General features: G+C 52.0%; 1 protein-coding gene across 1 annotated transcript in view; it reads right to left on the reverse strand.

The window, feature by feature from the left end:
• Positions 1–411: 411 nt before the first annotated feature.
• Positions 412–21,251, reverse strand: part of SLC16A2 (solute carrier family 16 member 2) — a 41,351-nt gene continuing 20,511 nt past the window's right edge. The window contains exons 2-6 of the mRNA XM_071442743.1: positions 14,511–14,655; positions 10,197–10,659; positions 9,644–9,787; positions 8,328–8,556; positions 412–7,108 (exon numbers count right to left, since the gene is read on the reverse strand). Of these exons, the coding sequence (XP_071298844.1) occupies positions 6,888–7,108; positions 8,328–8,556; positions 9,644–9,787; positions 10,197–10,659; positions 14,511–14,655 (1,202 nt within the window). The 3' untranslated portion in view covers positions 412–6,887. The remainder of the gene's footprint in view (positions 7,109–8,327; positions 8,557–9,643; positions 9,788–10,196; positions 10,660–14,510; positions 14,656–21,251) is intronic.

Raw genomic sequence — 21,251 nt, forward strand, 5'->3', positions numbered from 1 at the left:
TCCCCAGGGAGTGAAGGGGCTGCAGCCCCTGGAGATGCTGGGGGGTAAAATCCAGACCCAAAGCTGCCCCCAGGAGAATGGAAAACATCCAGGAGGCTCCAGGCTCATCCTGGGCACCCTCTGGGCACCCAGATGTTCTCAGGGTGGATTTTAAAATCATTATTAACTCTAAATGCCTCAGTGGGACAAGGACCATCCACTTCCAGCAGTCACCCTTGACCAGCTCATGGGAACATCTCCCCCACTGGGTTCCAGCACTTTGGCTCAGCCTTTCCTCAAGGTGCCAAACACTCAATAAAAATAATTCCCAGGATAAACCCTTGCCTCTCCAGCCCCTCTGGAGAGCTGGCAGCATCTGGGAACCATGACCAGCCATGAGGAGAGACCTGGCAAAACACAGGAACAAATCCCTTTTCTTTTTAAACTGGTTTATTCTACACAAATCTTTTAAACAACATTCATAAAACATTAATTACAAACATGTGCTAATATGGGGTAGGTTTCTTTCTTTTTTATTTTTTTTTATTCCAACAATCAGAAATTCACATTTTGAAAGGATAGGCATACTTTTAAGAGACACATTCACTTTACTTCCAGATACAAAATTTTGAGGGATTATATAAATCACTTACAAGGAACAGATGTCAAAAAACAAAAAGAAAAGAAAAAAGTAATAATTTTAAGCTTCAGGATCTGATTTCAGCATTGAATTGGGCAGCTGCTTTTGGACCACTGGCTCTGCTGCTCTGCCCAGGGTGCCCAGCAGGCCTGGGCACCTCCCAGGACCAATTTCAGAGCCACACACAGTTCCTGCTGCTCCAGAGCCTGGAGCACAGCAGAAGAAAATGGGATTGCAAAGCTACCAACGGTGCTGCAGCCTTTTATTGAGTCTTTCTAATGTGTACAGACACGGGGAGGGTGCATCCCACCCCAGGAACCCATGGGCAGACTGTTTTCCATCAACAACGGAGCAAATGCCAGCTGTGACAGGGCCTGGCTTTGGAATCTGCTGAGCAGGGTGATGGCAGCAAGCTTGGAGGTCCTGCTTCAAAAACAATTACCCAAAAGGGCCAAAATTCAAGCCTCCGCCCCGGTGCTCTCATGTGGAGCCAGCTCCAAAATCCACCCATCTGAAAACAAATATTTGGCTTCATCCTGCTGGATCCCAGGGCAGGGGAGGGGGAGCAGGGTAATTTCCTAATTGCCCTCAGTCTCCCCAGAAAAATCCTGCCTCTGGCTCTAACGGGTTTAGATGCCTGAAACAGGATCTGCTGGGAAAGTTCAGGCCTGGGGAAGCCGAGTTCTTTCTGAAAGAATTGGGTTGGACACGCTTGGCAGCCAAATCCAGCCGGGCTCAGGCAGCTTGGCCATGGCCCACCTGAGGGGGAGCAACACCTCAGTGCAGAAACCTGCTCCAGTAAACAACTCATCTCACACACCACGATAAAAATCTACAAAAAGGACAGAAAAAGAGCTGAATTCCTCGGTGAAACAGCCCCTAAGTCTTGTCTCTAAAGCTACAGGAGGGGCTGAGCTTGAGGGGTGGGCAGAGGTGGTGCAGGGAGAGCCTTGGGGAGTAGGGTACAAAAAGAGGAGAAACTTTGGAGCTACAAAGCCTCCTCCAGAGCCACGTTTTGCAGGAAACAGGAGGGATTTTGTGTCCTTCCTCTTGGCTGGGAAGGTGGATCCCAGCCCTGCACCTGTAGGGTTTCATCACCGAGGTTCAGGGGAAGAGGGGACGTGGGGACACTCACAGGGTCTGGCCTTGAGAGGAGCACTGAGGGCACAGCAAAATATTTGCAAAAATAAAAGTACAACCCCCCCCCCGAGAGGGGCTGTGCCAGTGGTGCCACCAAAGGCCAGTGATAACCTCCCTGCCACCAGGGCTTAAGTCCACAGAGACCTGTGCCAGCAGAAAAAGGACCTGGAGCAATGGCACAGGCTCACCCCCGGAGACCAAAGCCCTTTCAGAGCTCCATCCACCTCTGTGTTTGCTTTCCTGCCAAGGGCTCTCAAAAAGAAAGGAAACAGCTTTATTTTGGCTTGTTACTTGCCCATGGAGCCCCTCTCTGTGCCAGTTCCTTGCCTGGTGGTACTCAGATTGAAGGAGCACTTGTCAACCACATCATTGTCCCCAAAGGTTACAAGGGTGCTTGTAAGCACCCAAAAGAGCTCAAGTCCACATTTGGTGGCATAAAGGTGGAGGGAAGGAGCTGCTCTGCTTGCCTTGGCTTTCAAAGTCATTCCAATTTTCTGCTTCCAACTGGAAAAGGAGAAGCAGACTCTGCCAGCTTGGAAGTAATTGAAGCTAAAATAATCAAAGCGACCCCAAACAAAACTGTGGGGTGCAGGAGCACACAAAAGCCAGGAATGGTTTGCAGTGAAGAATGGAGAGACAGCAAAAGTCTCAGCTGGATCTGTCCCCCTGCATTCAGAGGATTTGATCCGAGTTCACCTTCACCCAGGTGAGGATTACGTGGCCACTTAGAGATGCAAGTGTCAGCCAGGGTTCAAGCCCAGAGCAGGTGAGATCCTCAGCACCAAATCTGGCTGCCCAGAGCAAACTGCTCCTGGCACCCACGTACCAAAGGGAGCCTCTGCTGCCATGCAGAACATTGCCAGGGCACTGCCAGGGAAGGGAGGGCAGGAATGTCCTTGCCCAGCTGCTGGCCACCACCCTGCTGGCTCCTCCAGGCAGCTCAGCCCAGGGGTGATGAAGCTCCTTGAGTGGCAGCCCCAAAGCACCACCATGGTGGGAGGCAGAGCCAAAACCTCCTGAAATTGGGGGTCTCCAAACCCCACGGTACCACAGCAGACCTGCAAAAGCCCTCTGCTTGGCTGGCAATTAGGATGTGGCCTCCCCACAGCTCCCACAGCAGAGAAATGTTAGGAAACCTCAACCCCAGCTGGAGAGAGGCCAGAATTTGATAAATTTAAGCTCTGTGACTACGAAACTTGTGTTTGCCTGGCTGCAGGACCTCAGGGCAGGGCAAGCTGCAGTGAAGCAGCTCCTGCATATTGTTCCAAAACTGAAAAAAGCACTGAGCCATGAATCATGGCACTTCCCAGACAGCTCCCAAAGCCCTCCTACCCTTCCCATCACAAACACAACCAGCCTGGGAGCCCTTCCAGCTCAGCTGTCCCCTTCCATCCCCCAGCCAGAGCCAGAGGAGTTAAACCCGATGCCTCACTCTGCGGTAGAACCATAATAAAAGAAAAAAGAAAAAAAAAAAAAGAAGAAGAAGAAGAAGAAGAAAAGACAAGAAGTTGGTTTTGAACACCCTTAAGGTAAAGATTTAAGAGGCAGCCCCAGCCCAGCCCCGAGCAGGCGCTGCTGGGACATGTCCTGTGCTCCCTGCACACTTACACAAGGCTCTGCACCCTGCAGACAGCCCAGCCACGGGCTGCAGTGGGGCCCTGCCCTCCCTTCCACCCCTTCCCACCCAAGGGGCTCAGCCCACCCCCCTTCCTTGCTGGCTCCCAAATCTGCCTGAGCCTGAGTGCTGGGCTCCCCCTTCCCTTCCCTTCCCAGAGCAGGGAGAGGGGCAGGAATCACAGCCTGGCACTCCAGGGCAGGGAGAAGGTTGGGGTTTAGTCAGAAAACTGAGTAAAAGGCAGCCCCAAAGGGGATGGGGATGTGCTGGGCTAGGACAGGATGGCCCTGATGGAGCAGGGGGAGCTTTGGGATGAAGGATTTTGCAGCAGTTAGGGACCCATTGGCATCACAGCACCAGAGCACCAGAGGCTGAGCAGATGTTTGGAGAGCAGGACAACACAACCCCTCCCTGATCACAATCCCACCTCTCACATGCAGAAATTCCTGCAAACTGCCTGGTGTTCAAAAGGGCCAAATGAGACCCACAGCAGCAGCAGTAGCAATCTGACAAACAAGCCCCAAATACTCCCTGCTTGTTGACACTGCTCCAACCTTTGTCCTTCCCATTCCCATCTGTGTTTGCTGATCAGGAGACCTTTCATGGCTGTTGTCCAAACCTGCAGAATTTGTCATTGTGCCCACCAAGGGCAGGACTGTGACCAGACAAAGACACTGAGTGTGGTTTTGGGAGGCTGGCAACAGACATGGGTCTGGGATAGGATGAGGGGCTCCTTCCTCTGACCCAGCTGGGGTGGCCAAGAAAGCCCCTCCTCACTCCAAATCTCCTAGAGGGTCAATAATAAAAGCCATGGGGAAAGATCAAAATGTAGAGGGGGTAGATGGGGGTACCAGCACCCCTCCTGGGCTGACACAGCTGCTCTGCTGCCACTGCAGGGCTTAGCACCCTTGCACTGAATGCAGGCATCTCCCAGGGCCTTTGCAGGCATATGGGGCAGTTAAGGCAAGTGGAATTCTGTAGGAATGTGGGATTTGAACCATAAAATCACCCTTGGAGCCAGGGAGGCTTTGCCACACAAGGTCTGGGTGCAGCCATCAGTGGGCTCTGCTGTGCAGCCTCTCCCTCAGCCCCAGATGGGGTTTGGAGACAGCTCTGCTCATGCTCTGCTTGCTCTGAAGAAGCTACTTCTGGAATTTAAACCTCTCATAATCTCTCCTTTGGGGGGCATTAAGGTCCAAAGTATGATTTAATGAGCTTCATCAAATTCCAATGCGAATTAATGCCCCAAACCTCACAGAAGGAGTTACAATGAGGAGCTTTTTATTTCCTTCAGCTGTTAGAGGGCTTTGAAGCTGCCCCACTTCCAAGGCTCCCACCCAAAAAGCACCAGATTAATGCCCTGCCCTAGGCTAAGTCTGGCAGATCCCAGCTGGAGCCAGGGTTAGGTGGTTCAGGCCCTGCCTCCTCCTGCAGCTTCATCTGCCTCCCATGGCTCCCAAAACTCAGTGATGGCTCAGCAGAGCCACAGCAGAGAATGCAACACAGGCCATGAAGGGTGAGAACAGCCATGGAAAAGTGTATCCAAGAAAGAGACAAGTAGACATCTCATTTTATATCATAAACAGACACATCACAACACACCAGGTAATTTTCCAGCTCGCATGGGGACAGAAGGGCCACGAGACCACAAGACCTTACAATGCATCAGCCAACAGGGGTTAAAAACAGGGCCAGAGGGACATGCAGGGTCCTGAGCCTATTATGTACAAAAGTCCCACTGCTGCCTGTGGGAGGGGCCTCCACTGAGCCCAGATTTCCACAGCAAAGACTTGTCCTGGTGTTACAAACCCCACACTTGCCCGGAGACCAAGGGATGATTCCCACGACACACGTCCCTCTTCAGACATCTGAGATTTTACTGTCAGGTGAACAAAATGAAAATCTGATGAAGGATGGGTCTGCAGTCAGGATGAATGTGAGTTTTGTTTCTTGCTCTCTCCCAGGAAAAGGTACCCCAGTCCCAGCTGGCTCCTTGTTCATACAGGGACCCACCAGGGCAGGAGAACTTCCCTTCTCACTCATTAGCCAAGCTCATTAGCAATCCCTGGAGATGATCATAGAATCATGGAATGGTTTGAGTTGGAATGGACCTTACAGCTTTCTCATTCCAGCCCCTTGCCATGGGCAGGGACACCTTCCACTATCCCAGGTTGCTCCCAGCCCTGCCCAACCTGGCCTGGAGCAATTCCAGGGATGGGGCAGTCACAGCTTCTCTGGGCAATTTGAATGTCTACAATTTTCTGTGGGCAATGATGGATTCCTGCCCAAGCTGGGGATGAGCTCTGCTGCCACTCAGTGTGGTGGGTACCCACTGGCTGTGTGATTTCCTTGCACTCTCTCCCTCTCCCCCCAGATCAGCACTGACCCTGCACCAGCTCAGTGACAACACACAGGCTACAAGTTAAACGCTACCAGGGCTGTCAAACCCTTTGGAAAACTTTGGATTCCCCACCAATACTGGCTCGTGCTTATTGCTGCATAATACACAACTGGCCCCCAAAAACAGCAGAGGCACCCCGTGCCCTGAGCCAGCAACATCCCCACACCTGTGGGTGCCCCTGAGCCCAGCAGAGAATCCACCTCCCAGCGTGGAGCTGCTCCAGGGCCTCTGTCCCTCCCCGTGTGCCCCAAAGCCACCAAAGTGCCCTTTTTGGTGGTGATCCCATGGATTTGGCCCCACAGAGCCGGGCACTGTGGGCTGTGCAAGGAGCTGCCCCTCTCTTTTGCAGCTCTAAAGCCCAATCATTAATTGCTGGGTGGGAAAACAGAGGTGGAAAGCGACCAAGGGACCTGCTGGTCTCATCCACGCGTTTTTAAGGCATATTTTGCAGGAAGGGTGTGCTCCCGTGTGACTCTGAGGGCTGGAGCCAGCTGAGCTCCCTGTCATCCCAGCTGCAGCTCCCTGGGGGTGTGGGAGAGCAGCGGGAAAGGAGGAAAGAGGAAGATGAAAGCGGGACTCGCTGACATTTATTTGGTTTGTGCATCAGACTAAAGCAGCGTTTCCTCCTTCGGATCTCTGGCTCCAAAACAGCCCCAGGTGCTGGATGGGGTGGGAGCTGTCTCACTTGGATGTGACACCCGAGTGACACTGGAGGAGGATGGACAGCTGCAAGGTTCAACAAGTTCCATCCGTGGCCTGCTTGGAAAAGGCATTTATTAGCTGTAAACCTCTGTCGTGACGTTTAGAAAACCGGGAGAGGAGCGGGAGCTCAATCAAGTTTGAATCCTGGTGAGAGTTCTCCTTACAAAAATGGTTAGGGGTAAAAAAAAAAAGGTGGCTTTGAAATCAAAACTGTCCCAAAAAAAAAAAAAAAAAAAAAAAAAAAAGAGCATTTCTGCTAGTTAAAAGCCTTTAACTAGAAGAAATGTTGGTGTTTTCTCCTTTACAAACATAGTGCATCTGCGATCACTGGGAATTTCGGTCCGTCTGGGAAAGGGCCTGTGCTGGGGCTATGGAGAGGCTGCTGGTGTCCTGGAGAGCCAGGAGTGGTGTCACATGTGTGCTTCAGAGGCTGGGCAGCCTGGCAGCAGCTCCCCGTTCACCACGGCCTCTGACACCAGCATCTTGTCTTTGCCAGAATCCAGGCGCTGCTTCTTCAGCATCCTCTGGTGAACCAGCGGCACCACGGAGAGCACCAGGCCGCCGATGATGGGCGGCACCCCCGCAAAGTAAAAGGCCGCGTCGTAATTCCCAAAATAATCATTGAGGTATCCTGGAAGAGAAGAGAGATGACGTTAGAGCCTAATGAGCTCGTTAGTCTAATGACCTGCTTGTTCCCTCCTTCGAGTGCAGCTTGCGTCACCCATCAGATCTGGGGAGATTTGGGTTTTTAAAATAATCTTTTTTTCCGTTTGCATTTCTTGGAGTTTTTACGCCCTGGATTAAGGGATGTGTGCAGCCAACACTGTGTACCAAGGGAGTGGAGAAGGAAAGCCTCAGCCGTCCTTCCTGTTTCTCCAGAACAGGACACAACCGTCCACATCCCAGACAATCCCAAATGCAAGCTGAGACGTGTTAAACCCAACACCTCTTCCCAGAGGCTTGCCAGCCAGGAGGCAATAGGAAAGTGGGCAGGGGCTGTTCCTCTGCTGATTGTCTCCATTTGGAAGCCCTGCCCTGATGGATGTTTTATCTCCATCTGTGAAATACACGCTGCCAGTTACAAACAATAGCCAAGCCTTTAAAACCCAACCAGGTTCTACATTTGTCTGGCAAGTTCCAACACAGCCAGGCATCCTTGGAGAATAACACATGGCCATTGATCAGCTCTAGAAAATCCCTCCTGAGTGGATGCTTCCCTGGGGATTAAGCTGAAGCAAAGGGCTCCCTCACCCAGCAAGCCCTACTCAGGGGTCCTGGTGCAGCACCCTCCCAGTGAAGGTCTGTGAGCCCCATGTTCCATCCCGAGGGCGTTGGAGTGAACTTTGCTGCCGGAAGCAGAGAGATCGGAGGTGCTTATCCAGCTTTGGCTTAGTGCTGCTGATGCAGAGGTCCTGCTGCCCAGGGGCAGCTCTGGCAAAGCCCTCGCTGTAAGGACATTGAGGTCATTGCTGTGCTGGAACACAGACCCAGGTCCTGTGGAGGCTCAGGTGTCTCCATCTCTAACTTCAATTCCATCTAAAATGACTCCTAGAAAATTGTTATCTGCCAATTTTTAGCTCAGCTGCAAGCAGAAATCACTTAATGTGACCTTGGCTCACTGTTCCCACAATGACCATCTTTCATCAGCCTTGAGAAAAGCCCTGAGACGCCACAGGACATGGCATGAAGTGATGTCACCCCCATTCCTCAACCCCCACATGATCTGATAAACCAGAAAACTCAAACCAGTGCTTCCGTCCTCACACCAAAACACCACCATGGATGAAGGGTGCCACCACCACGTCCCTCCCACCCGCAGGGTCCTGCTGCAGCCCCGTGGTGTTACCCACCTGCAATGGGCGTGCCTGCAGTCATGGGCACAGCCATCAGCCCCATGAGGTACCCTATGGCCTGGGATGCCTGCATGGGCCCCACCAGCTCGAAGGCAATGGGGGCCATGATGGTGGTGAAGAAGCCATCACAGAGGCCAAGGAAGAGGCAGATGACAATGACGCCCTCGAAGCCTCGGCACTGGGGGATCATCATGCACAGGAGGCCCAACAGCATGAAGGACGCAACCTGGGGGAACAGAAGTGAGCGTGAGAGAGGGGTGGGCAGCAGGAAGAGTCATGGAGATGGCACTGAACAGGTCAATGTCACTGCTCCCTCCCCTGGACCCAGCAAAGCCATCCAGCCGCTGCTCCTGTCTCGGAGAGACCCTTAAGAATAACCTTTTAAGAAGGGTTAAGAAGGATTAACTGCTGGATTAGCTGCTAGATTTCAGCAGTTTGTTCTTCAAAAACCACAAGGAGGTTAAAGGGTGTCGGTAGTTTGGGAAGAGTGGCTACCATGGAGTTTGATTGCTGAACAGACACTGATCCCTGGGGTCAAGTATGTAACTCCTCTTACACATTTCTGTAGTCAATTTTCTTCCCTCACAGCAGACAATGGTTGTGATTAAAGGCTTTGTGATTGACAGTTATTAAGCAGAATGTGGACACCAATGTAGAGATGCCATCCCTGCCCCACTGTGGTTGGCCAGCACCTCCATGGAGGGCTGGACACACCATACCTGCAGGTAAATCACACCATATGTGCAGGCAAATAACACTGTACCTGCAGGTAAATCACACTATATGTGCAGGCAAATCACACTGTACCTGCAGGTAAATCACACCATACCTGCAGGTAAATCACACTGTACCTGCAGGTAAATCACACCATACCTGCAGGTAAATCACACCGTACCTGCAGGTAAATCACATTGTACCTGCAGGTAAATCACACCATATCTGCAGGCAAATCACACTGTACCTGTAGGTAAATCACACCATACCTGTAGGTAAATCACACCATATCTGCAGGTAAATCACACTGTACCTGCAGGTAAATCACACTGTACCTGTAGATAAATCACACTGTACCTGTAGGTAAATCACACCATACCTGCAGGTAAATCACACTGTACCTGTAGGTAAATCACACCATACCTGTAGGTAAAACACACCGTACCTGCAGGCAAATCACACCGTACCTGCAGGTAAATCACACCATACCTGCAGGCAAATCACACCATACCTGCAGGTAAATCACACTGTACCTGCAGGTAAATCACACCATACCTGTAGGTAAATCACACCATACCTGAAGGTAAATCACACCGTACCTGCAGGTAAATCTTCTTCAGCCCGGGAATGCAGTCGCCGATGCGGCCCGAAACCAAGCGCCCCAGCCCTGACATGGCCCCGAGGCAAACCAGGAGGATCCAGTCCTTTTTGGTTTCCTGAAAACGCTTCTCCACGTATTTGACCTAGGATGGAGGGAAGGACACAAGGACATGAAGCTGTAGTACATTGATCACTCTCATTTCCCAAAATGGATGGGATTTCCTGCAGAGGGCTCATGGATTTGGGGTGGTTGTGTGACCCTCGTGTCCACACTGACCTGCGCTCCATCCACCCCAAACCCAGCAGGCCCTTCTTCTCCTGCTACTGGTGCTGGTCCTTAGGAGCGCTGGGGAGTGACCCTGGCACAGAGGGCACAGAGAGGGCACACAAAACTATATCCATCACTATTCCTGTTTACAGGATGTGCACCAGTTTCTTGGCTTCGAGGCTTTTGGTGCCTCTGCCCCTACTGCCCATCCCCACCTTTCCACCTCCTCCTCACTCTGGGCAAAGGGACCTCCCTCCCCTTCCAGCCCCAGCCAGGGCTCTCACCAGGTTCATGTAAGGTACGAGGTATCCCAGGACAGCAGTAGCGATCCCAAAGGCCCAAATCCTATAGGTCTTTCTCCGGAAAACCCTCAGGTTGAAATACTTGCGGGTCTGGGCCCAGCACTGCTGCCTCACGCTCCGGCTGCCCAGCTTGTCGTGCCCGTCGTGCTGAGAGTCACAAGAAGGCGTCAGGATGGGCCGGTAGGTCATGGACAAGAAGATCTGGATGAGCATTAAGGCACTGAGTACTTGAAAAGTGTGTGCCAGGCCGATGGCACCCCCGACCATCTTGAGGAAGAAGGGGAGCGGCACGGAGATGAGGCAGCTGCCCCCGGCCACGATGCCGTTGGCCAGGCCCAGGCGGCGCTTGAAGTAGTGGCCGAGGATGACCAGCGAGGGCTGGAAGGCGAAGGAGCTGCCACAGCCAAAGAGGATCCCATATGTGAAATAACGGACCTCCAGGGACCTGGAAGAACACACATGGGAGTGGGGATGTGAGGCAGAGGTGAGGGAGCCTCCTCCTCCTCCCCCACGGTGCTGCACAGGCCTGGGTGTCACACACCGCAGGTACTGCACAGACAGGCTGGCCTTGAGGAGCTTATCCCCCACCAAAACCAGGATAATCCTCACCTAACAGCTGGCACATGAAATCTGCAGCAAAATGAAGTGGAGCTGGGAAGTGCTTTCTGCCACCAGGAGAAGGCAGAAGCCAACCTGGCCTCCTTGGGAAGCTGACCTTACTTCAATGGTTATTCAATTACAGCAAACAAGATTTTCTAAGGTAGGGATGGTGGGATATTTTTAGCTAGGATTCCTTTTAGTTTTTCCACTGAAAGGACTAACTGAAAACATTCTCCACCCAGTGTTTGGAAGCAGAAGGCACCAACCCTGCTGGTTATTAGGCACGCAGGAAGGAAATGTGGTGTTTCTGCCCAGGCTCCAGGCTGGTTAATTAAGTTCTTCTTTAAGCTCCTCTGGGAGCTTTAATTAGACATTTAATAGATCTCATTTGTACCTTACATTGGTGGCTGCACTCAAAGAGGGAGTGAAGTGGCTGCTCTACAGAGCAGATGGAGAGTGCTGAAAGCTCTTGGAAGGAGCTGCCTCCCAGTTTCCAGCCCAATTTTCCCAACAGAGGCAGCTGACAAAGGAGCCTGGATTTAGGCAGTACAAACAACCTGTTGTGTTTCTCTCCAGATGAAGGAATTTTTTTCTTCATTCCCATGCAATCCATCCAGCTGCAAAGGTCTGCCATGGGTTACTGCCTGGGGGGAAAGTGTGAGGAAAACTTTGGGCAGCTCATGGTGTTGTACAAGCAAGGTTTGTGCTCCAACCCTCGGAGCAAGACTGAGTGCTGCTCCCAAAGCAAGTGAGGAGACAGCAGCCCACATCTCCCAGAGCAGCTGGGAGTTGTGAAAACCTTTACAAGCACATCATGCCTTCCATTACACGCTCATCCCTCCAGCCTGCCAAGCAGAAAGCAGAACACGGTTGCCGTGCCTGACGGCGCCGAGACAAATGACTGTCATGAAAGGCAATTTCCATCCAGTCCAGAGCAAAACCACATCAGAAGCCCCCTCTGTGGGAGCCAGGCAAGCAGCTGAGCCTGGTGGGCCGTGCCCGACCTCCCACGCACCAGCCCCGGCCTGGTCACGGCAGTGCTGGTGCCACAGCTCAGCTGATGTGTCGGGGAAGTGGAGACAAATGCCACAGCTCCCATCTGCTCCCCAGTGATGCTCAGACAGCCCTGCATGAGCAGGGGCTCCTTTCAGCCATGCTCTTGAAGAGCCAGGATTTCCCAGCCTGCTTACTGGGAATCAGCCAGCAGCTGTCCTGTGGGAAGGGCGGCATCGTCCCCTCGGATTGTGAGGTTGACAATGGATAATTGTTTCTCCTTGGACAAGGAGGTCTTCTCCCTGCTTCCAGGGCTGGGGACAGCCCTGGTTTATCCTTGCTGGCAGAAGTTTGGGGGATTCCTCTGTGCAAGAGTAACTGGGCAGAAATTGTGGAGTGGAAGGAGAAGCAGATGAAGAGGGACCCAATCCTCCCTACAGAACACTTTGTGCAGGGGAGGAGGGCTGGGAGGGCACTGGGGACATGTGAAGACAGCCCTGCTGAGCTGGCCATCATCTCCCATTCCTCATGCTAAATCAACCCCCTTAAACTGGAGGGAAGCTAAAGCCTTAACTGGGATTTCTCTGTCTTTGAGAGCACACAAGGTGTCTGGTGGCTTGAGCTAGTTCCGAGTGCAGGAGACACCTCAGAGCAAGGCAGCAGAGAGGAAAAGCCTCACATTGACCCCATCCAGCCTTCCCCAGAGCTTTGCTTTTCAGCATATTTGGTTTCTTTAGTGGTTTCCTTACAAAATTCCCAATATTTTGGGACAAGAGTGGTTTCCTTACAAAATTCCCAATATTTTGAGACAAGAGGCACTGAGCCGAGCACTGGGGTCTTGCCAGTCTTGGTGGCTCACAGGGCTTTTGGAGCAGCTCAGTGCTGTGCTGGGAACTGCTGCTCCTCCATTTGGACAAAATAAACCCATTTTAGAGAAACTAGGAGATAAAGATGGGGGTGAGCTTTGATCCAGCTCTGCCTGAGCCCACCAAAGCCATTCTGTGTCCCTCTGCAACAGTGACAGGGGAATGATCTCCAGCTGTGGTGGAGGGACTTGGCAGGAGGGACCAAGAAAAAGCTTCTCCATTGTTCTGGGAGAGCTGGAGCCACAAGCCCTGAATTTCAGGAGCAGCCTTCGCCACCCGGGTGGAGCGCTGCCAAATCCCACAGGCTCCCTGCTCTGCCCCGGCCCCGCGCTCGGCTCTGCCCTCGCAGCTCCCCTCGCTCTGCTCCAGCTGCAAAGGGGCTCCTTTCTCCCTTAACAGGCAGCCAGAGGAATGTGGTCCGAGAGTGAGAGGCAGGAAATGGGGATTTCAGTCCTGTAGCTCTCCTGGAAAAGATATTCCTCTCTGCCTGTACTGTTTGATTTTGGTGTTTTGTTTTTTTTGAAGCCCAACACAACAAGCCCCTGGCAGTGGTGTGGTCCCATGAGCCCTTTTTCTTTGAACAAGCATTTTACAATAGAGAGGGCAAAAAAGTCCAAGCTTTATTGATTGGAAGGAAAGCAGGATTCCATGGGAAGCTCCTGTGATCTGCATGCCAGGGCACAGCTTCCCCCAGGATCCACTGCACCTTTTGCCATTATATTTAGAAACACAAAGGGTGGCACCTGAGGAGGAAGCTGCAGACACCAATGTCCAAGATGGTTTTAGAAACCCAAAAATCCCATCTGTAATTGGCCACAGTCCTGGGGGGGTTGCCTGGGGATCAGAACTGATCCCACTCCCAGCATGATGGGGGATCCCACAGATGAGGACTTGGGGATCCAGGGAAACAGGGCTGGGATGAGCACAAGGGTCTCACTGACCAGGAGGAGCACAGCACAGGCAAGTCGTCCTCTGGAAAACTGGTGTGTATTTGCTTTAAAAATCCACTCTTGAAGCATTTTAATTAAAACAATATTGATTTTAACTGAAATCCAACCCAAAGCAATGTTTTTATTCAGAAAAAGTGGGGCAAATGCTGCTTTGGAGGTGTCTCCATGGAGCCTCTGAGACTGTGTTTAATAAGTGTCACATAAACTACCCCAGAGGTGACCTCTTTTTGCTCCCACAACGATGCCAACCCCGATTTCTGGGCTGGAAAGACACACAGGGTACACCTGCCATTGGCCAGTGCCTGCCAGCAGAAATTCATGGCATGGGATCAGGCATGGAAAACAAGGAGCAGCAGTGGCCCTGCACTGCCACAGACACACGAGCCAGGGCAGGAACACCACAAACTGCTCCAAACCCTGTCTGCCTTCCCCTCCCTGTCTGCCCTGCACAGAAACTCCCTCTTAGGCGTAATCCATCAAATATTATTTTAAGCATTAATTTACTTTCAGCACCAAATGTGAAAATGGTTGCAAAGGTTGAACAGTTTTCTCTGTGAGTGCCTCTCTGGAACTGCCCATGAGAGGCACACCAACTTCTCCTGATGTTTTAAAGATCAAATGAGGTATCTAAGTGCTGAAATCCCCAAAAATACAGTCTCTAGCTTGGGTAACATTTGCTCTCTTTTTACCTAATGGCACAAGGTTCAGTTTGGAGGGGAACAGGCTGAGCACACGTGGGCTGTAGGGATGCCAGGACATCTCTGATGCTGATGGGCACCACCTGCTTTGCCCCCAGAGGCAGCAGCAGTGTGTAGGCAGGGGGATTGCAGGGAACAGGGAGCAAGAGGAGCTCTCCAAGGAGCTGGGTGTGCCCTCCACAGCCTTACTTGGTGAAGGAGCTGGAGAGGAGCCCGATGAAGGCGATGGTGGCCCCCATGGCCGCCGTGGTCCTGCAGCCGATGCGGTCGGTGAAGATGCTGACGATGGGAGAGCAGAAAAAAATCATCCCCATGGCCAGGGAGCCGACCCATGCTGGGGAGAGAGAGGAGAAAGGTGATGGTCAGGGTGGGACACCCAACAGGGGCAGGGGGAATCAACCAGGGACCAAGCACAGCTTTGGAGGTGAAGAGAAGCAGCCCCATCACACAGTTAATTAGCCATGCTAATTGCTGTTAATTAACAGTGCAACTCATAAATGAGACAGAGACCTGGTGGCACCACAGATGGGGCCCGATGATGGAGTATGGACAGGTTTTCCTTGTATTCCTCTCTGCTGGGTTACTGTGTCCCAGGGAATGCACAAAGTTTCAACGCTCTTTCCAAGCAACCTTGGCTTCACATGGGAAGATGCCCCACTGACAGCACTTCCACCAGGAATCTCCACAGCCAAAAGCCCCCTGAGCTCCTCCAAGCCCTTTGCTCCCCAGTTTTGGCTAGGGAGAGGTTTCTGTCCTGAGCTACAGCCCTGCATTCCCAGGGAGCACATCACCCTCCCCTCCCTCACTCCTCAGAGTCAGCACTGCTCACTTTCCCCTCTCCCCACAGCCAGTGAGGATTCTCATTGCAGCTGAGCTGATGGAGACACATGTTTATCCCAGGTTAAATTCCACCCCTGACCTTGCCAGGCAATGCCCAAGTGGGACCATCATGCCCTGTCTCCTTCCAGTCTACTCTAGAGAAAACCACTGTCTGTCTGTCTTTTTTTCCCAGAAATGTTAATTATTCACAGATTTTTTTTTTTTTGCCCATCATAGAATTTCTAAGGTTAGAAAAGCCTTTTAAGTTCCTCAAGTCCAACCATTCCCCCGGCACTGCCAAGCCCAGCACTAACCCATGTTCCCAAGTGCCACATCCACATGGTTTTTAATTCCCTTAGGGACAATGATTTCATCACTGCCCTGAGCAGCCTGGGCCAGTGCTTGACCAGCCTTTTAGTGAAGAAATTTTTCCTAATATCAAACCTAAACCTCTCCTGGCACAACTTGAGGCCATTTCCTCTCGTCCACCGTCTTCTCCCTGCCCTCCACTTCTCCTTTTAAAGGTTTATGTGACTATTTTGTGGAGGAAATGCTGGATTTCAAGAAAAGCAATGTGGTAAGGAAAAGAATTTCAGTTCTAACAGCTCTGAGGAGAAGCAAGAGGTCCCCTGGGTGGTGTGTGGGGCCGAGTGGGATGGACAGAGGGACAAGGGGCTCCCAGCCCTACCTGGCACCAAAGTGGGGGGACCTCCTGGAGCATCTCCAAGCTCCAGGTGCTGGCTCTGGTTTGCCAAGCACAGCCCCAGGACATGTGGTCCTTTTACCTTTTTTTATCTCTTTTTTAGGTTTGTGTTGGTTTTTTTTTCACCCAAGCCAAGGGCTCTGCAAACCTTTTCATCACATCCCTGCATAAAAACACCCTCATGATCCTTCCAGAGCCGTGAGATCTTCAAAAAATAGCCAGGTCCCTATTAAAAGCAAATCCCAGCTATAGAACAGCCTCTCCAACCTCTGCCTTTCACAAAAGGACCACACAAAGAAGCCCTCCCCAGGTTGGGAAGAGCTGACCCTTCCAAATTAATTATAAAAGTTCACAAGTACCCAATTTACTTCAAAATCTTCCTTAATAAATGCAGAGTGGAGCAATAAAATGAAAAGCAAAGGCTGAGCAGGAACCTCGTGGGACTGGCTGGGCTCTCATCTCAACTCCAGGCAAAAAGATGGGAGAGGGGAAGGGAGAGGACCCCCCTGTGCAGCTGATTTTCTTGGTTACAAACACAAGGCACAGTGTAACCAAAGTCCCTCTAATAGGATTAGGTGGCACGGGTCCAAAGAGCCGTCCAAAGCAGCTCCGAGAGGGGGTGAGGGGTGGGAGCCACGCCAGGATGGGAAAGGCTCGTTAAATTGGATAATATACTTCCAGAAATGTTCCTTCTACTCCAGCCAAGGCAGTAAAACGTTAGATGGCCCCGTCATGTTTGAAGTTTGTTATTTTTGGAAATTACTTTAAGAAACGCGGAAATAAAAGCATAAAGCGGAGTATTAAATTTAAAGGGCCAGATTCGGATCTTAATAACCTGGGGATTTACATGCAAATAGGCAGGATCAATCTCTGGCCCCAAAAATGCACACTCACCTGCAGAGATCAAAGCAAACCCAGGGCAGGAGGCTCAGCAACGGGTGCTTAAAAAGCTCCTCCAGCTCTGGGTTTGTAAAAAAGGAGATATCTCTCAATTAAAATTGGTAAACACACCAAAAAAAAAAAAAAAAAAAAAAAAAAGAGTCCCGTGGCAAATTGCTCTACCTTAGAGAAAGGGCTTACCACAAGCAATGAATAAAAATAGGCTTGGGGAAGAACATCCAGTTAAAATTAGTAAGAACAATAGCCTCACTTCCAGAGCGGGGTTTTGTCTTCCCAGCGCTTCCCAGCGAAGCCCCGGGAAGCCGGGAGGGCTGGGCCAGCTCCAGCGCTGGGAGGAAACCTCGGCAAAACCTGGGGACAGCACAAAACTGCCTCGGTGCCGGCTCCCATCCCGCCGTGATTCACACCAAAACAGAGGGGGGCACAGATTTCCCCCTGTTTTATCTCCATTCACCTGGGCTGGGGCAAGGATGGAGGGAGGAGATGGCAGAAAAGCACAGGTTGGGAAAGAAATGGGGCTCAGGTGAAGCCCAGCCCCAAACCCACCCCTTTGGGAACAATCCTTGCATCAACTCCAGGGAAAGAAGGGTTTATTTTGGGCAATCTGTGGTGTTGAAGTTTCTCCTGGACTTTGCTGGATGTGAAGGGCAGAGGCAGCCATTCCTCCACTGGAAACCAGGCAGGGCTCAGCACCTTCCCTCCTACAGCTTCTGCAACCCTGCAAAGTTACCTCTTGGTTTAAAGCCACAGTGGAAAAAGGGGGGGGATTTTCTGCTCCTGATTTCCAGAGGGTTTGCATGGGGTGGTTAATTCCCAGCCTGGCCACACCTCCCACCCTCTGTGGCTGATAAGCTGGGCGAGATATGGAAACACACAGACAAGCCCCCACATGAGGCACAGAGGCTTATCAGGCACATCCTAAAAGAAGCTATGGAGAGAATCCAGCTGAGGATGGGGCTGGAAGGAGCTCAGGAGCTGCCAGAACTTTGACAGGGATCGGGTTAAGACTTGATTGTGTTTTAGGGTGCTGTGAGTCCAACCAGCCCCAGCTGTAGGGGCTGGGTTTTGGAGATGGGTGCCATGGGGGGACCTGGCTGGTGACAGCAGGGGAGTCTTGACAGAAACAACTTGAAAGATGACATGCAAGAGATGTCTTGAGAGAAACTCAAAATGTTTCAAGAAACCATATTTCTAGATTAAAAAAAAAAAAAAAACAAAAAAACCCAAAAGGCATGAAAGCACTCTGCTTTTGGTGAAGGGAAATGCACATGACTTCTGATTTGGGGGTTGCTGATATGAGAGGTGACTCGAGGTGTGTTGTCCCTCCCTGACAGCCACCTCTCTGCTGACCCTGTTTGGCACTGAGAGTTACATCAAACCCAGAGCTGTCCATCCCACCCTGCTCCCACCGCAGCCCCTCCTGAAGGGATTGAAGGAGCTGAGGAGCCAGGACCCTCCCAGGGCACACACCCTGCTCCAGGGGCTGGGGGACAGCCCCAGCCCCAGCTGCCACCTCAGCCCAAGCCACCTACAGAGCTGATGGAACCTTCGTGGTGGTCCTAGGGATGCTCTGGGCTAGGGGAAGAGCTCGGTGCAGGGCTGGTGCTGCGTTGCTGGAGCAGAGTTGTTGACCAAGGAGAACATTCCACCAGCAGCTCTCACACAAAGGGGAAAGCTCCAGCTAAAGCTCCACAAATTCTTCCTTCCCACCTTGACACAACAAAGGCAGCCAAGCTGGTGGATGATCCAAAGCAATGTGGCCTTCCACATGGACAGGGAATGCAGTGGTTGAAGTTCTCCAAGGGGAACAGTGATGCAATGGTGTAAGAGATCACAGAATCATAAAATCAGAAGGGTTGGGGTTGGAAGGGACCTTAAAGATCATCTAGTTCTAGCCCCTGCCATGGGTAGGGACACCTTCCACTATCCCAGGGTGCTCCAAGTCCCATCTAAGCTGGCCTTGGACACTTCCAGCTGTTGCAATAGCTGTTGCCAGGATGATCCATCTCCCCCAACCTGAGGAGATCCATCTCCCCCTGATCCATCTCCCCCAACACCACCCACCCTGGGTTCAGGACAGAGGGAAAACTGGTGAGGTGACTCATTTGCCCACCAACCCCTTTGCCAACCAGCCCAAGAGCACCAAACTGTGCCCATAGGGAGGAGGGACCGGGAATGCTTTGGTCACCTTCTCCTCCTCCTATCAGTGGGTGACAAAGCTCCTGGGGACCCCGAGGCAGAGGAGGAGGCTGGGGGGCTCAGCTCCCCCTGCAGTGGGGCTGGTGATGCTGAGGGGACCCTGAGGGCTGTGAGCACCATGTCTGTGTGTTCATGGTGGGCAGGGCCCTCAGGGTCAGTCCAGGTGGTCCCACCTGGATACCAGACCAACTTTCATTCTAGCAGGACCATCTGACAGGATGACAAACTTCCCCCGTTGCTGACGTTTTCCTAAGCAGAAAAAGGTTTCTGAGAGCAGAGCAAGGTAGGAGCAGGAAGGTGAGAAAGGAAGAAAATCTCACCACTCTGAGATGCAGATCCAAACCCAGCTGGTATTTAGCTCATTGTTTCCAAAAAACATCATTAAAAAATCAGAACTGCAGCACTTGAAGCCAAACCTATTTGTTCCTTTAAAAGCAAATCTCCAGGGAGAGAGGAGGAAGGGACGTCGCTCTCAGCTGTGCTTCCCCGCTGACCCACATAGCCCGGGCTGGAGGGATCAAGGGCCAGGAGGTGAGCTCAGATCCGCCGCTGGAGGAAGTGTCTTCCCTCGCTTCCCGCGGCTTCTCCCGCTCGCGCCGCGCAGCTGGGACAGGGGCCGGGGACAAGATGCACACAGGGTCACCTTCCCCAGGCACCTGGCATTTCTCAGAGGAGAGATGAGGCAGCCAAAGGTAATTCGCCTCCTGCACCTCTCCTACAAGAAATAAATCACTTTTTGACTCGTTCCAGGCTGCTGTGACAAACCTCGTCGCGCATCTTCACAGCCCTGCCCAGCCCTACCTGGCTTGATTTTGGGAGCCCAGGCAACCTGGTGGCCCTTCCCAGGCGGGGGCTGAGGGGGAGTAGGCAGCTGTGCCCCCCTCGGCAGGGCTCCCACGGCACATCTGGAGTGAAAACCAAGCAGCTGTTTCATCTCGTGCCCTTGGAGAGCCATTTGCGTCATCCCCTTGTGTCTCAAAGTGAAGCCTGAACCGCTCCCAGCGGCTCAGCCCCATGTGCTCAATACCCCCCGCGGGCTGAGCCGGTCCCAGGCATGAATGGTCAAGGCTTAAATAAAGGCAGATGCAAAAGTCAGAGCTGAGGAAGCCACCACGATGCATGGTGGGGCGGGAAACTGAGCTGGAGAGCAGCAAAATGGAGCTGAGGAGTTTGAAACTGAAGCTGGGGAACTTCAAATTGAAGCTGGGGAGCAGAAACTGAACCTGCTGAGGAGCACCAAAATGGCCCAGAATGAAGTTATGGAGACCCAAACTGAAGATGAAGGACCCCAAACCAAAGCTGGGGAATCCCAAACACAACCTGAGGAACACCAAATTAACCTGGAGACCACTGAGATCCACAAAGCAAAGTTGTGAAGCCCCAAATCAAAGCTGGGGAACATCAAACTGAACCTGGGGAGCACCAATCTGAGATTGAGGAGCAGCAAACTGAAGGTGAGGAGCACCAAACCAACACCAGGACACACCAAAATGATGCTGAGGAGCCTCAAAATGATGCTGAGAAGTCCCAGACTGAAGCTGGGGAGCACCAAACCAAGTCTGAGAAGCACCAAACCAAAGCTGTGGAGGCCCAAACTGAGGACCCTCCAAACTGATGCTGAAGAACTCCAAACTAAAGCTGGGGAACACCAAACTGATGCTGAAGAACCCCAAACCAAGGCTGGGGAACACCAAACTGATGCTGAAGAACCCCAAACCAAGGCTGGGGAACACCAAACTGATGCTGAAGACCCCCAAACCAAGGCTGGGGAACACCAAACTGATGCTGAAGAACCCCAGACTAAGGCTGAAGAGCACCAAACTGAAGCCAGACTTCTCTGGATGGCAGCTGGTGGTGGCAGGGCATTGTGGTGGCAGCCACTGTGCATCACGTGCAGCTCAAAGCCAGCTAAACTCATTAATTGTATAGCAAGCCCTGCTTGGTACCATACCCTAAAGCTTCAGAACAAAGTCCTCCTTTATCAGGTTTGGCTGACCTCTCTCCCCCACCCCCCCCTCTTTTGAAAACAATTCCACAACAGCCTGAAAATTGGAATAAATGGAATTATTCAGAGGAATTATTCAAGGCCAGGTCTGGCTAAAGACCCTTTCAGTGCCCTGTTCATGGTGGTATTAGGAGAGGGTAAGGAAATATGTGAATGTTGTAGAAGTGGAAGCTTCTGTCATTGTGCCATGATCCCATGGCCATGGATAAGACAACAGCTTCCCAGAGATCAGACCAGGCAAGTGCCAATCCAGTCTTTGCCACAGGGGAGTTTTAAAACACCAATTTTGAAGTGGTTCGGGAGC

The sequence above is a fragment of the Agelaius tricolor genome, unplaced genomic scaffold, assembly GCF_023055355.1.
Source record: "Agelaius tricolor isolate 1412-34295 unplaced genomic scaffold, bAgeTri1.0.p SCAF_17, whole genome shotgun sequence".
Classification (NCBI taxonomy): Eukaryota; Metazoa; Chordata; class Aves; order Passeriformes; family Icteridae; genus Agelaius; species Agelaius tricolor.